This window comes from Hippocampus comes, unplaced genomic scaffold (assembly GCF_001891065.2).
Source record: "Hippocampus comes isolate QL1 unplaced genomic scaffold, H_comes_QL1_v1.1 scaffold90, whole genome shotgun sequence".
NCBI lineage: Eukaryota > Metazoa > Chordata > Actinopteri > Syngnathiformes > Syngnathidae > Hippocampus > Hippocampus comes.
The window spans coordinates 673641-689780 of NW_017804912.1; the positions used below are offsets into that span (position 1 = coordinate 673641).

A 16140-nucleotide genomic window follows, 5' to 3' on the forward strand; every position below is an offset into this window, starting at 1 on the left:
TTTTTTTGTTTGTTTGTTTGTTTTGACTGAGAAATTTCCTTGCGTCCCAAAAACGCACATTGTTTGGAACTGTGCGTCCTGTGGGTTAATTTTGCGTCTCGGACACGGGACGCAGAGGTAACGAGATGGCTGATCTCTAAACATTGTCTGAGTACTACTATTATTACCACTCCCACTAATACTACATTAATTAGTTTAATACCTTCAACTTCACAATAATAATAAAAAATAATTAAATCAACCATGATTTTAAACTATGTATTATCAATATTCATTATTCCAAACATGAGAAAGCATTCACCAAAAACATAACTGGAATCGAGCAAAAGGACTCCAAATCCCAACGGCCAAACCCGGAAGTGAAATGCCGGCATTATTGACTCCAGCTGTAACGCAAATTACTTGGTTCAAACAAACATTATAGTGCCACCGCAGAAACGTGATGACTGTGCAAAAATAACTACATAAAAGACACCACTTTTACAGAAAGACTTTACACGCTATTTAAACTGCCGATCGCGAACGGAACAAACCGTGATTGAAACTAACTGTGATGCCGCTCTTTATTCGTTGCGCTAACTGTCGCCTGTCAGTGGCAGACCCGCCCCTTTTAAAGCGCCAGCTTAATCCATCAATGCGCGTCTTACTGGATGGAATTTCTTTGATTCCTTCGTGGTGTTTGCGTACCACTTTATACCTGCGGACAAGAGAGTCGAGGCTCAATTCCCTCATTGTGTCCGAGGACTGGCAACCCGAGGCCAAGGCCAAGGCCAAGGACTTGACTCCCAAGGCCGAGGCCAAGGCCAAGGAATTGACTTCCAAGGCCAAGGCCAAGGACCAAGGACCGACCTTCGGTCCTCGAGCCGGTCCTCGAGGCCAAGGACCGGCTCGAGGAACACATCCCTGGAGATTACTGTCTGCTGTTGTAGAGGAAAGCTCCACAAAGATAATTTCCTCTACAGCATGATCTGTGTTGAACTCCACAGTATTCCGTGTACTTGCTGTATGTGGTGTAAATATCTTCCTCAGACAGCCTGTGTGTGTTGGTACCACAGACGATGTCATCAACATTCTGCTGTAATCTAGCATCTGTCAAAACAGAGTAGATCCACTCCCAGGAATTAAACATATCCGAAACGTTATGAGCCAGAAACCAACGGACAGCAGTCTCTTGCCCTTTTGTGTTTTTAACAAGGCCTGTTACTCAACGCACGTATATGGGATGCTACTTTGTATTTACATGTGTTTTAAATCGCTTGTCAAGTTTGGGTGTCAAGTTAAATGCGTAGGCCGTTAGTTCCGGGTCCCTTAAATTGAGGTTCTACTGTCTATATTTGAATTAAATTCGTTGCTGAATTGAATTTGTGTCTTATGGGCTCTTTATGTTGCTGTTCTGGTAAAACGATTTTTGGTGGCTTATCCCAGCCGACTTTGGGTGAGAGGTTGACTGGTCACCAGTCAATCACATATAGACAAGAAGTCGTCTTCACTGTCGGCACGACTCTCCTCGGCCCAATCCCGGTCCGAGGTTAAAACCCACCGCGGTCCATCACACCCGTCGCAAAGGAAAATTGACAGTTGCAGTGGCTAGTTACGGATTTCGAGTATTTCATCATTGGAATTCTCTTTTGACAGTCATGTGCCAAGCACGCGGTACCAGGAAGCTGACATGAGTCATTCAACTGAGGAAACTGAGAATCAGCTCTGGACTTTGACTTCAGTAGATTTTGAGCAATTTTTTTTTTTCCTGAGTCTGTGAAGCGAGAGGAATGAGGAGTGGCCAAACAATTTGTTGTTGACACATAGCATGTTTCTGATAGAAAAAGACACGGATAACGCAAGGATGTTCATACAGTCTGTCCTCCGGGCAACACAGGCCGGAGGAGGACCGGCTCCGTGGGAGATGGGGAGCGAACGCAACGAGCGGAGGGGAGAAGAGGGAGGATGGGGTGGAGATTAAATTAAGGAGGCGCAGTATACGGAGCACGTTGTGCCATGTACAGTAGATGCCCTGGAGAAGAACCGGAACTGCAAACTTGCTGCACTCATTAGCCGCAACATTTGGGAGCAGAACTAGGAGAGAGTTCTGCGGCTCTCGTTGCCACTGGAAGAGATGTATGAAATTATTAGTGCTGAGAATGTCTTTCTCATAGTTCTGATGTCCAGGGTTCAAATCTTAGATGGCCCCTTTCCACTACGCTTGTGATAGTTCTAGTTCCGGGCCAGTGCCCAGGTTAGCACCAGTTCTTATGATATGTTGGGGCAGACACTGGCACCAACCTACGTTAGGGGGCAGGGGGCGGGGTCATCATGATGATAGCAGATGTCGAGGAATGACTTCCTGGACACACGGAGGTTTTGCACCGACTGTTGAGTGGTGAATTCCGGCACATGGCGATGGCGGATGAGCCCAGTTAGCGTACAATCGCAGACTCGCAGTCAGCAATGATTCCGAAAGATATAATCGTTTGCACATTGCATCTCCCTGACTCATACACACTACATACAAGTATAATTTTTCATGTTTCTTGTGCAGAGCGTGCCTGTTAAGTCCTAATTGCCCCATGGGGATAAATAAAGTTTTCTGAACTGAACTGAAATCTAAGCTATGCTAAGTTGCCGAGCAGATGCTAACAGCGCATTACAATGATGATTATTATTATTAATAGCGCAGACACTCTCGTGGGTAAATGTCGACGGAAGTGGTGACGTTTGGACGCTTTATGATGATGTCATGACGCAGCTCCTGCTTGGCTTTTTGCCAGTGGAAAAGCAAACACGTTCTTCGAAAGAATTTGCCCTAGTGCCCAACGAGCACCGAGTTTGTTTTAGTGGAAAAGGGGTATGAGTGCCGTTAATCCAACATCAAGTCTAAAAATATGTGAAGGAAATGCGACATCTGTGCGACATATTTCGTTTGTGCAAAGAAAGGTGGGGCGTCCACCTGAGCGCGGGGATCCGCAACCCTCCCCGATCGTTGATGAAGTGGCATGCGCCGATTTGAAGAGGCTTTCAGCTGTGATTGATGTCCATAAAGCTTCCATCAATTGTTTATGATCACCTTTCCAATGTCTATCATGAAATGATCCAATTCAATGAGAATGATATATTGGAGATTCCCCTTCACAAATGTATACGAGAGTAGATATACTGTACACAAACCGAAGGTGTCATGACTGTGTGTTATTTTTTACAACCTGACTCACCACAGGGTTCCTGGAAGTACCACGCCCCCCCACCCCCGTCCACACACGCACTCACACACACACACACACACACACACACACACACACACACACACACACACACACACGCACACAAATGCTAGCAATTTTTTAAACACGTCTGTATAAAATCAGATGCAAGTGAGGCTCAGAAATATGGACTCAAATTCTGTATGTGAGGAGAAAGCATTCGCCTCACAATTGGTCTTGCCGATTCCGTCAGCACTGCAATCATGGTTGAGGATAAGCTGTTGGACGCTGTGGACCTTAAAACCTTCTACTTTTCTCATCAATGAAATGCAAGTCGTCATTGGTTTTATCAGAATCCGAATGCAGAACCTCCATGGTTTTCTTCCAGTGGTATAGTCTGGAAACGTCTCATTTGGCTTGTGTATGGTTCACTTGTATATGCCATCTGGTCATTTTCCATTGCAGTGATGGCTTTGTTTTTTGTTTTTTACTGAACAAAACACACAGGCACAGGTCTGCGTGTTATCAACATTAGACAAAACAAAGGAACTGGAGGACAAAGGCAAGAGAGAGTGTTGTCCCGGGAGCTCCTGACACTCACCCACGCGCCGAACATCCCATGTACAATACGCCCTCCCAAAATCAGCCCAAACAAGTTCTTTATACCCGAGTATAATACGGTACCCTGATTTGCTGGTATCCATTTTTTACCATCTGGTCAGGTTTGTGCAAGTTCATGTTTTTCATGCTCCCATAACAGTCTCACTCTACACGACAAAACATGATGGTTGAAAGTTGCCCTCTTTGTCTCTGCCACTCCTTTCCTTGCACTTTTCCTGTTTTGAAGAGAGCACCAGGTGGGTGTGCCGAGACAGGAAAAAAATCCTTTAGATTTGCTTAATTTGAATATATACTGCACATCAGTTGCACGTGATTAAACGGTGATAAACTAACATGTTGTTTGATTATTTATATAACGGGCTGTCCAAACAGATACGTTATGATGGTGTCACGAAGTGCATTGATTTTGATTGTGGTGCTGTTGAGTTGTCATGAGCATGCCAAGCTAAGTCCTGCAACGTACGAGCTCGTAAACGCACCACTTGTTGGCGAAGTGACGTCACAACCACGGTCGCGCTATCGCCGGCTCAAACGGCACATTTCAGTGATCATTAGGAACGGCGTCTGTGTCAGGCTGTCCGCAGCAATGTGTGCAGTCATTTACATCAAATAATCTTCCTTTGAAAAGTAATCCGACAGCTCTCGCCGTTGCTAGCGTGGTCGCGGCTAAACCGTGGCAACAGGCGCCGTACAATACGGCGTCAGTGTCATGAAGTTGTTTTATCGGCATTATTTCAGGACGCAGGGATTTTATAGTCCGTAGGATGACCTCGCACTTGTCTTTTCACGTCATAACGATTCTCTTGAAAAGACTTTATTGGTTTGGCCCAGTGACATATAAATCATCCTTCCATTTCTAACGCCCGTGTAGTGATGATAATAATACACTCCACGCTGACTAATATACCTTAGTCAACAATGACTCAAGTGGTTCAACTTCCTCGAGTGTGACCCAGGTTGCTCAAACAAGTCCAAACGGTGTGTTTCTTTTTCACGCTTTGGCTGCACATGGCAACGTGAGGTCTCAATCTTCTTTGAGCACCCGGCCAGTTGGCGGTGGTGTGGGTGGAAGAGGTCCCACACAAAAAGACTGAGAGCAGTGAAATATGAGGTTGTGTAGGCAATACAGAGAAGAAGAGATGAGAGGAGGAGAGTCGAGGGGCAGGGGGGGTGTTCAGCGCTTGGGGGGGCAGTAGAGGAGTTTTTGTTGGTGGGGCGGACGGAGGGGGGGTGGCGCAAGACGCAACTTGGCTAAAAGAGAAAGAAGGAAACTCCTCCTGCACAGTAGATGAGGAGGAGGGGGCCCTGGGCTAACAAATCACTCCCCAGAGGGGGAAAGAAGAGGGCAGAGCTTGCCATAGTGCACCGCTGCTTGTTGTTGCCTGTCTGAGGCAGCGTGAGAGTTGCTGTCCTGATTCAAACAAACTATGAGCCCGGAAAAGGTTGAGGGAAGAATATAAAGAGCGAACACAGCAAACTGTCAGAAGGAGGCTGCTGCCAAGAACAGGTAAGTGCTGTGCGCACGTCCTGCGAGCATGTGTCACGAGGATGGTTCTCGTGAAGGTCATCTCCTCTTTGGGCTGCTCTCATCTTTGATTGTCACTGCTGCTTTGGGAGCTGAAGTCAGAAGGAGCAAATATAACACTCAAGTTTCAGCATTTCTTTTGCAACTGCCAAATGAATGTAGACTTCTTGCTAAAAGTGGGTTTTACAGTCGGATTTTTTTTTTATTTCGGGGTGGGGGGGGCAGTAAGTGGACATCCCAAGGCACTGGGTGTAGCTGAGCTTGAGTGAGTTTGTGATTTCAGCCCCGGAAGGAAATAATTACAAGAATAGAGATAAGACCTTGATCATGATTTCTTTTCTTTGCCGAACTTTCTTTGGGTTTGTGAATTGCGCCTTAACTGCCCAAGACATGCAGTCACGTCGAGAGGCCAATGTCAATTTGACAATCTCTTTGAAAACCGATCGCCATTTGGATTCGAAGTGAGCAAGGCTTCACTGTTTTGTTCAGTCGACACTTTGACAGGTTGAGTGAAGACCCCCCCCGGAGTCAAACTTTGACCCCTCAGTTATGAGAACACATCTTGAAGAGCCACCCGCGAGATGTTGACGGAGATGGACGTGCGGGTGTGTGCGCGTGTGTGAGTTTGCTTCTGGCTGTAGTGGGACGGGGTGGTTGATATTTCTACAAAAACTGATCCAATTTCAAACAGGCATTTTAAAATTCATGAAACGGCATTTGAAGTACATTTTAATTGGGTGAATGTAGATCTACGGACTGGAAATGACACAAAGACTGACAAAAGTGATGTTAGAGATCTACACGTTTGCCTCCCAGTCTGTCGCCACTTCTGTTTCCAGCTGTTCGATTCGTATTCACCAATTGAAAGCCCAACAAAAATGAGGCTTACAATTCCGGCCTTCCACTTTCTAGACTGCTTCAGGGTCACAAAGATGTGGAGCCTTTCCCAACTGACTTTGGACAAAAGCCAGACCTCACCCTGGACCGGTCTGGTCCTCAATCAGCTGCAGGGAACACAAAGAGACAAATACCCACTCAGCGCACACTTGTCACTGGGTGGGAACTGAACCCACGCTGCCTGTACCAAAGTCAGGCGAATAGACAACCACTACGCCATCAAAAACCGAGGCTTGAAACTATTTGACGAGTTAGCCGGCAGAGTCCGAGACAAGTACAATAATCTGAATAAACGGACACGGCTGGCATTGGTTGGCTGGAATAGAAGCGAGCAATGAAGTTTAAGGGATATCGCTCCAGCTTGCGATAAGAGGCTGCCCGTGTCAATAACGACGGGTCTTTGCACCAAGCCGAGTGCATGAATTTGTGTGTGAGCATGACAGAGAGTTTAGGCGAGGTTCACACGCAAGTTAAATGGCAGCTACTGCTGTGGGCTTTAATAACAGCCACATGAATACAACAGACACACGCACACACACACACTGGTGGGCCCACGTAGTGAAGAGCGCAGTAGGACACCTCTTTCTGTCTTCCGAACAAAGGCTCGCTCTGAGCCGCAGTCATGTGACAGTTGTTCCCATTGTTCACTTCGGGCCAGGGGTGGTTTGACTAATGCACTTGTGTGCGCTGTGTGTGCGTGCAAAAGTTTTTGCGCGCACGCCAAAGCAGGAAGACGCTTTTAGCCAGCCAGAGGAAACGCCGCAGTCCCAAAGCAACCTACTTGTTTGTGTCGGTCTTCCCTTATTGTCTTCTGTGGCGTTTGTAGAGGGAGAGCATTGGCATTCGACACCCAAACATTGCAATGTGCTTCCATTGCCTCTTTATAATCCAGATGACTAAAAGACGCACGAGAGACCGCTGAATCTGTAAACCCTTCGATAGTGAGCCGTACATCCCCATGTTTTGAAAGCGCCACTTCTGAGTATTCATTTATGACAGCCTTCTTCCTCACCGGTGCTTGCTTAGGAGTCACGCGCGGCTTTGAGCGACAACCGTAATACTACACCAGATATGGTCGTCATCTGCGTTTTATTGCAAGTAATCCTCTCCAATGAGCTGCCTGCTGTCTAAATGTCAACGCTGCCATTTCCTCTTCCTGCTCATATGGACTTGTTTCCCACCCAATGCCGAGTGTACTGTTTAGAGCTTCTTTTTTTTTTTTTTTTTTTTTCAACCAAAGCGCTTCAATGGATGTGTAATGTGGCATGAAGGGTTTTATTAGTTATTGAGTGAAAGGAGCTTCTCGTACTGCAAAAGAGCTGCTATGCGTCTGAAGGATAGTTGACGCGATGTCCTGCTGTCAACCTACTTGACCTGTAATTGCCATGCCCAAAACAAACATGGCCACATGGACACTACATATTTCAAGAGCACCGATTTTGGCTCAATTACAAATTGTCTGCCACTGAAATCAATCTTTAACATACAGTAAATCATATCTGGTATCTCTTCGTTTCCACAGACATAGAAGAGGAAGGAATTTCGCTCTTGAGGTCTTCATAGAGCAAATAAAATCTTGGGATTTACATCATTGCTATCAGCATAATCTAAAATACAGTACGTAGTTGTGTTCACACCCAGTCAGACAGATCAGTTAAACATCCATCTGAATCCTAACGGTGATTCAACTGTTGCGCATCCTCAACTTGTCTATACAGGAAATGAAATCTGACTTTCGCTTCTTGAAGCCCAGATGCCTCAAAAAACTTCTGCCACCAAGAAACATAACTGAAGTGACTGCCAACCATGCAGAAATCAGAACAAATATGTTTTCCCAGACAGCGCAAGGGCGCTCGCCATAAAAACGGGCTCATTTTCATTTTTGTGACTCGTTCACTGTGTTTGGAAATTTGGCAGGGTGCGCTTCGCCATGCTGGGCGTTACGGTAGACCAAGGGAGTTTTCTTTCACATGCCCCCGCTGCACCTGACCATTTAGTGACTGAAAGCAGACTACACTGGAGACTCAGTAAAAGCAGGTCTAAGTTGTGGCGCAGGGGGTGCAACACAATTTTGGGGAATTTGATGGAGGCACAGGCAAAGAAACGCTTCACTAAAAAGGCACTTGCTTGGTTCATCAATCCACAAAGGAACGCCCTTCCTTTGTGAGAGGCATCTCAGAAGAAAGGGGCATTCCTTTGAAGACAGCAATATCCAAATTCCGGAGAAAGAGGATCGCTGGTTTGAAAGAGGTGTGAAAGAAACCGTCACGAGATGGGCCCTCTCCAAACAGAAGAGGAGCTTTGTGCCATCAAATCTCGTCTACTTGCAACAATGTTCTGACGTCTCTCCCCCTTCTTTCCTGTCTCACTGCACGGGAAGGATGGCCACCAAGAAGCTGTTTTTTCATCCGGCAGGTGAACGACCGGTTGGTTTTCCGGACCGTCGTTCACCAGTCACGCCTGGCAACAACAACAACCGTATTGTGATGACCACCCCCCCCCACCCCCCCCACCCCCCGGGGCATACATCACCAGAGCCATAAACAGGGAGACTGAAAAAAATGTTGACCTGAAGCAATCTTCTGGATGAAAGGTGAAATGTCTTCGACAAACAAGAGTACAATTGCCTCAGTTCAACCTTTCCCACAGATGTGTACAATCATGTGGAGGACTGTTCATCTACGTGGCCTGAAGTTCGCTAAAGATCAGAAGAACGGTGTTATGGCTTAAGAGCACACTCTGTCAAAGTACAGAGTGCAACTTGCAACTTGTACCAGACTGACCGTGTGTGAATTCATTCACTGAGAGTCATCCTTTCTCCCCGAAAGGAGGGATGTGTGCCTAGCAGATGGTCAGGGCCACACACACACACAGCTGACCGTCCCTGGGGGTCTTATAATAGGTCCTCTTGTCGCCATTGTGCCCCTCGCAGGAATCCCCAGTCTGACCCAGCGTGCCTCCGCTGGACCTGAATTGGTTTTACAGTGGTTTTTGTGGGGTGAATAAACTTTGCTTGTCATGCGAGGAAGGCATGGGGCGGTCAGCTGTGCCTGATACTCAACCTGTCTTTGCATTTTAATTGGCATTGTCATCTCAATAGAAGCCCCCCCCCCTCCCCCCCACGTTGTTCTCCTTCCTGTTTGAATAGCGTTAATACTGTAGTTGAAGGGGCAGGTTGCACATGGTCAAAGTGATCGTCTACACCGAGGAGAGCACAAGTCTCAAGGACTTTCATTGTCTGTACTCAAGCATGAGTTGGGTGTTGACACGGGAACTGTGAAATCTCTTTCCACCATCTCTTCGGTGTGTCTGGAAACTGGAGATATTTTGGCGTGCGCATGATGATGAAGCGCGGCATGATGAGTGATTCCATGCAGACAATAGTACATCGTCGAGTCATCATCATGCAGTAGGGGAATTTATCAGGAGCGCGTTCAGATTTCCATCAGTGCCAAACAGTTTGCCCTGTACAATTTGTTGTTGCCAACATCGCTTCTCAGCCGGCTGACAGAACCCCGTGTGCATAAATAAAGACATTCTCTTTCTCGACAAGAGTTGTGTCAATACGTAAATAAAAACCGAATATGTTGATTTGCAATTTTCAAACTACATCCAGCTTAGTGCACTTAAACAAGATATTTCAGGTTCAAACTGATTCAATATAATATTAATTTGGGGCAAATCTTCACTTATTTTTAATTTGATGGCTGCCACACTTTCCAAAAGAGCTGCGACGTGGGCACGTTTACCAAAGAGTTATGTCATCTTGCCTTTTAACACCTCTAAATGAGCACTTGGCAACTGAGGACACTAATTGTGAAAACTTGCAGGTGGAATTCTTTCCCATATTTGCTCGATGCGTAACTTCAGCCGCGCATCAAGCAAAAATGCCATTATTATTCTCATGCGGTGTGCACTGATGCAGCTGTTTTGAGACCAGAATCTAACTGACCTAATCCTGGAATTGACCCGCCTCATGTTTAGAATACCAGTGTTTGTTCGAACCATTCTTTTCCCTCACCACCACATGCAGACTATTTATAGGCATCCAATTCAAAATGCAGAATTCATAAAGGCACGCTCGCTATCTTATCCTGATCATTCCGTGACAGCCATTGTGATGTGATGTCTGCTTCACAGCCTCAGTAGTATTCAGATGGTCATCCATTAAACGCATGAATCCCTTGAGCTGCCTTTGGAATTGACTCGCGGAACCCAACATTTGAAACCAATGCCTGTCATGATGTCATGAAAGGGCAGGAATGATCACCCTGAGGGGAATGCGTGCTTTATGTCCATGACAATGCGAAAGGGTGTGTGAGCATACGGATGGCTGCGCCGACACCTGTTGCACTCATTCTCTTCATGTGTGCAAAACATTTCTTCACAGTAAAAAGTGCGTGTGTGTGTGTGTGTGTGTGTGTATTTCAGACCAGATAACCGTGTCAGATATGATGTAAAGCAGTTAAGGCTTACGTTACGTTACCATATGTTGACCCTCAGGTCGCTGAAAAGGGATATGTGATGATATATTCAACATTTTCTCACTGTCAGCAGAACAGCAATCGAGTGGTTAGCAGGTACGCTTCATAGTTCCAAGGTCCGGGTTTGAATCTGTGCTCCAGCTTTCCTGTGTGGACCGCATGTACTCCCTGTGTCGGTGTGGCGTTGCTCGAGGCAGTCATCCTAATGAGGATACACACTGAATAATTTTCTGCCCTTGAAGTAAATCAGAGCAAGAGTGGAGAGCCCTGACCTCAACCATATCAAATACCTGTCATTCAATACGAGAGAGCGTTTAGTTCCTGCCGAATTCACGAACAGACCAGTGCCTTTGTCCGTTTATCAAAAGAGATTCATTTCATGACGAAGACGTGTTCTCACAATGAAACTGATGGTTTGCGTCGTCTTTGTCGTGCAGAGTGGAGGATGATGGCCGAGGGGCGTTTTGCCAGCCTGCCCAGGTCGCTCCATGCACATCACACGCTAGGAGGCACGTCGCATATCCACGTCCCTGCGCTCGGTGCTCCCGCTGGGAGTCGCTGCCCCTCAAGAAAGCTGCAAGCCTCCATTACCTCCTCGATGGACCTTCTCAGCTCAAGACCAAGGTGGGCCAGACTGCCTCTTTTAACTCGTACTTCATATTATTCAAAGAACTATGAAGCAAAAGACTTTTTTGCCCCTCTATCTTCCTTAGTCTCGCTCCGGGATGTCATGGATCGGAGTTCCCCGCAGCTTCTTACCAGCACATTTCCATTCATGGAACTCTGCCTCGACGTAAGAAGGGAGGCTCCACCAACACCTGGGACCCCAGAGACCATCACACTCAGTCAGTGCTTAGCGGGAGCCCAACACGGGTCCCTCAGCCCATGAGTATTAGCGACGACTTCCACAGTTACGGGTAAGCAAATCAAACAATAATATGGACTCTGTAACCGCGACACTAAGCACACCTGCAAAAACAAACTGGTTCTGCCAGATGATGATAAATAGAACGCCGCATGTGGTAGAGCCCTGACCTCCGCCAAGTACGCTCTGCATAAATCAAAACTAGATAACACTCACTCAAAACAATAAGCACGCTTTGCTTCTGGTGGTACTCGCATTGGTTTCTACGCTGGATTGAGAGTGCAGGTCAAAGTGCCCGATTCTGTTTTGGGTCCTCTCTGATTCTGTTTGAAAGTACATTCGAGGAGACAGAACCGCCAAACGTGGCCTGTTCTGGATTGCTCAACCGTGACGGGAAATGCTGTGGGAGGGATTTTTTTTTGAAAATGTCAACACTTGCAGAGTTATAGAAATAGGTGAGATGGCTGTTGTTGTGCTCACTTACATGAATATCACTATTTTCCTAAAAAACTAATAATTAAAAGAAACCGACACTGATAACCGTGAGAGAAAGCGGGCCGATGACTCAGTGTTTTATGTTTAGCTGGCCTGGGCCTCGGTAATTCTTTACTGACAACTGCCTGCAATCATTCCTCAATTATCGACACCTAGATATCCACACAACATATTTAACGGTCTAAAGATTTGTGACGTTTTATTGTGCCTTTTTGGAGTTCGATAAAGTCTGCCCATTGATGCATTCGCGTCTGCAGAGGTTTGAAACATCTGTGGACAAAAAAAGGTTGCGCAAGGCACACCTGAAGCTCGGTCCGCCACTGCCTGGAGAAAGAGGTTTCACCTCACACCGGACAGTAAGAAGACGGCAAAGAGAATCCTTTGGCGCTTAGCTCGACTTCAGAGAGAGCCCGCACAAAAAACGCCTCTCATCCTTCATCGTGTCTTCCCATCTTTCCGTGGCTAGTGTAGAATTACAGCTGACTGTATCTGATGTAGCCAGCTATGAGCGCATACGAGCGTGTTCATAGCCCCCGGCATCTGGGTTACCTTTGTAGGTCAGGGTGTGGCGGCCCAGATCACAGAGTACTGTGAACTCTTTGTCTGCATACTCCATCTTTCTACCTCCGCTCTGGATACATTTGATATAGTGCTGACATATAGCTGGACAATTAGTCCGGGGCACCTTCGACCAGTGCAGGTGGCTGCACAGTGAACAATATTATTCTCTCAGTCACTTCTTTGTTGCCTTGGCTGTGTGATTAGGGCCGTTGTATACTTTCACCCCAGCCTGAGACTTCTGAGCCCTTTGAAGCAGGTTTCCATCCAGAACGTCTCTATCCATTGCTGCAGTCATCGTGGCCTCAAGTTTTCCAGTTCCTACCGCTGATAAATATCCCCACGGCATGATGCAGTCACCAGCATGCTTCACCGTTCACTGTCCAGAAGGTTTTGGTCAAGTGATGAGCGGTGTCTGGTACCCTCCAAACACGATTCCTGGCAGTCACGCCAAAGACTTGAGTCTTTGTCTCATCAGACCATCATCTGAGAGTCCTTCAGGCGCCTTTTGGCAAACTCCACGCGGGCTGCCTTTTACAAAGGGTGGCTTCCATCTGGCCAGCTGCAGAGATGATCGTCCTGGAACGTTGTCTTCTCTCCACAGAGGCGCAACACCAGATAAACATACTGAATCCATGATCGTCTCAGTTCAATTCACTGAAAAAGGGACTTACCCGGTGTTAAATCTGGGCCTTACTTGCAGGAAGCTCTGACTTTGGTATGAACGGCAACAAGTGGATACAAATATTTATTGTACTTTCTGCCCTCTAGTGGAAGACCATTTAATTTGTTGTGCCCTTCACTACGGTGTACAGTGTGACACTGGCAGAGCTATGTCAACACAGATACGGTATATTTGCTATTCAGGAATAAATATTAACATTATTTTCCACAGCACTCCTGATGTCGCCATGACATCATGATTTGAAAATAGCGACTTCACACTAATTGCTACTTTCTATAAAAAGATAAGGGAGTGTATGTCATTGGTATGCAAGCAGTGGCCAGTCCGTCTTGACTTTCCATTGCTCGCCCTGACCTTTGACCCCTGACCTTATGTTGCTCAAGCTCCGGATTGGCCAGTTTGCTTTTCTGCTGACCCCCGTGGGCACCTTTGCAGACCACCAAGTGAGGGAGATAAGAAGGAGGCGGAGGACAGCAGACCGAAAAGAAAAAGTTGGAGAGAGCGCCTGACACGTGCGCCTTTCTCAAAATCAACAACCAGATGCGTTTAAATTGTCAGCCGCGTCTCCATTCTCGTTTCTTTTGACAATTTGACGCAACATGAAACTCGTTTTCAACTCAAACAAGGTGGAGAAAAATGCGCAAAGTGTATGTGTGCAGTGGGGCCACCTTGAAATAGCAAATTTAGTGTTCCGACTTTTCAATTATTCACCTGGAGACAACCTTACTGAGCGGCCCGCAGGTCCACTTGTTTGACTCAACCTCGGCACTGGACAGTACCGGAATATGTTAGATACTGACATCTGTTGGCTGCCTTGTGACATTGCATCGCCTCGTCTTTCCGTAGTTCCGCAGTTCCACTTTCCTTCCCCACACGCAAGCTCGTATGGTTTCCTCCCATGGTAAAGTCGGCCACATGCGGTGATGTTAATTGTCATGCGGGGAGGCAAAAGAACAACAGAAGCCAGGAAAAGACTGCGGTGAGAGCAGCCTCCCCTTTCCACTTTTGACTCTTTCTCCGGCGTTCCCGCTTTGTGCGCGCTTTGTGGAGCACGTCGGTCATGCAAGCAGAAAATGTCAGCAAAATAAGCAGAATGAAAGAGTCAAAGTTGGCTGCGGTTAGTTTGCGCCGACTGGAAGGCCACAGTGTTCGACCTCCGCATTCCGACCACACGTCACGTCCAGTCCTTTTGCTGCTCTTGTTAAACTTGCTCAGCTGTGGGTGGATTTTGAAATGTATTCTTGTGCAAGATTATCCTCTACCTGGTGGATGACATTCAAGGCTGTTGTCGTTCATCAGTTTGGGCGTCTGAGGCAAACTCGGAAACCCCCGTCGGTCTGACCACATTGGCAAGCAGTCATGTTGACATGGGTGTTGTCCAAACGGTTGGGACAAAGAGGCCAAGGGAAGGCTGACGGAGGGGCAGGTGGACTATGCGCTGAACGTTCGGGGACATCCCGTGAGGTCAGAATAGGAAAAGATCAGTGTGACTGTGTGGTCGGGGCTGTGTGGCATTATGCAACGGGACTGCTTCCCGCATGCCGGATCGTCGTTTACAAGAAATGACCAATGCTCATCATGTTCCCACATACTCATCAAAGTCAGCTCTTTTGTCAAAACATTCAATGCATAATGCATTTAGTCATTGACATCATGTCTTGCATCATCAGAATCAAGTGTGGAACAAAGTACAAATAACGGTCTACTGCTGCTCCCAGCCACAGTCTGTCTGGCCTTCTGTTGACAATGCATGCAAATGACACTATAATGACACTATAAAAAGATTGCCAAAGGTGTTTTAATGGTCTGCAACATCAAAATACTCTCAAACCGCGTGTGTTCGACTCTACAAAAGTTGCATTACAACTTCAAATGAGAGGCAAAGCTCTTTTTCCGTACTTTTGGGCAAGCCAAGCATGTGGGGAGTGTCCAACGTTAGCGTCACACTATCACAAGGCATCGGCAAGTGATAATGAGTATATGCAGTGCCAACATTTAAAAAAAATAAAATAAAAATTATATGTATAAGGAGCAAACATGTTTGCACGCAAATGTCACATGGAGGTGAAAATAACTCCTTTTGGACTCCGCCCACTTGTGGTGCAGTTACGGAACAGCGATTGTGAGAAAGCTCCAGAGTGCATATATATAATTAGGCATTTTAGGTTCCCCGCACTAGTTAAATCCATATGTCCATCTTGTTTTTGGGAACCTCGAAAGAAAGGTAGAACGGTTCCAAATGCTTCTCAGAAAAATTCTAGAATGGAGAGAGAATCTAAATAATGAGCATACATTTTTGGTGAATGGCGCCTTCTGTTCTCTTACGTAATGAAATCCCTTTCGATATTAAAGCCGACGGGGTTTACAGCTGAACATGTTTGCTTTGTTAAGTACCGGCCTATGCTAATATTCCCGTGGGAACACAAGAGGAAGCTTAAAGGACTTTAACCAGCAACCTCATTCGTTGTCGTCCGGGGGATTTGAGCTAATGACCTCTTTCGGCTCTAAGCCTCCTGGACAAGGTCTACACTTGGAGACTCCAATGTGCCCAAACGTACACAATCATTTCAAAGTGTTTCGTGGCCCGATGCTACTGGGAGGGGGGAGAAAAAAAAAAAGAACAGGCAATGCATCTGTGTTTTGCGAGCGTTGTGTGCCGTAGCTTGTGTGTGAAATTGTCAGTGGACTCACAAGGGTGGGCGTGATGATGATGATGATGGTGAGGAGAGGGAGCAAGTCAAGGGGTGGGGGGTGATGAAGGGAGAGAGACAGACAGAGAGAGAGAGAGAGAGAGAGAGAGAGAGAGAGAGAGAGAG

At 46.6% G+C, this 16140-nt stretch overlaps 1 protein-coding gene and 1 long non-coding RNA gene across 4 annotated transcripts in view; one reads left to right on the top strand and one right to left on the bottom strand.

Moving 5' to 3' along the window:
- The window catches only part of bcar3 (BCAR3 adaptor protein, NSP family member), a 48565-nt gene that overhangs the window by 11936 nt on the left and 20489 nt on the right, over positions 1-16140 (top strand). Inside the window, exons 1-3 of one of the 2 annotated variants that reach the window (XM_019885710.1) lie at positions 5096-5322; positions 11159-11345; positions 11435-11638. In XM_019885710.1, coding sequence (XP_019741269.1) covers positions 11167-11345; positions 11435-11638 — 383 coding nt within the window. In that variant the 5' untranslated portion in view covers positions 5096-5322; positions 11159-11166. Of the gene's footprint in view, positions 1-5095; positions 5323-11158; positions 11346-11434; positions 11639-16140 lie in introns of those variants that run through there. The other variant, XM_019885701.1, reaches the window with a different exon arrangement.
- LOC109525312 (uncharacterized) overlaps positions 1-16140 on the bottom strand; it is a 39383-nt gene that overhangs the window by 11888 nt on the left and 11355 nt on the right. Inside the window, exon 4 of one of the 2 annotated variants that reach the window (XR_002170115.1) lies at positions 5335-5432. The exons of the other annotated variant lie outside the window; for it this stretch is intronic. This is a non-coding gene — a long non-coding RNA (uncharacterized LOC109525312). Of the gene's footprint in view, positions 1-5334; positions 5433-16140 lie in introns of those variants that run through there. 2 annotated transcript variants of the gene reach the window in all.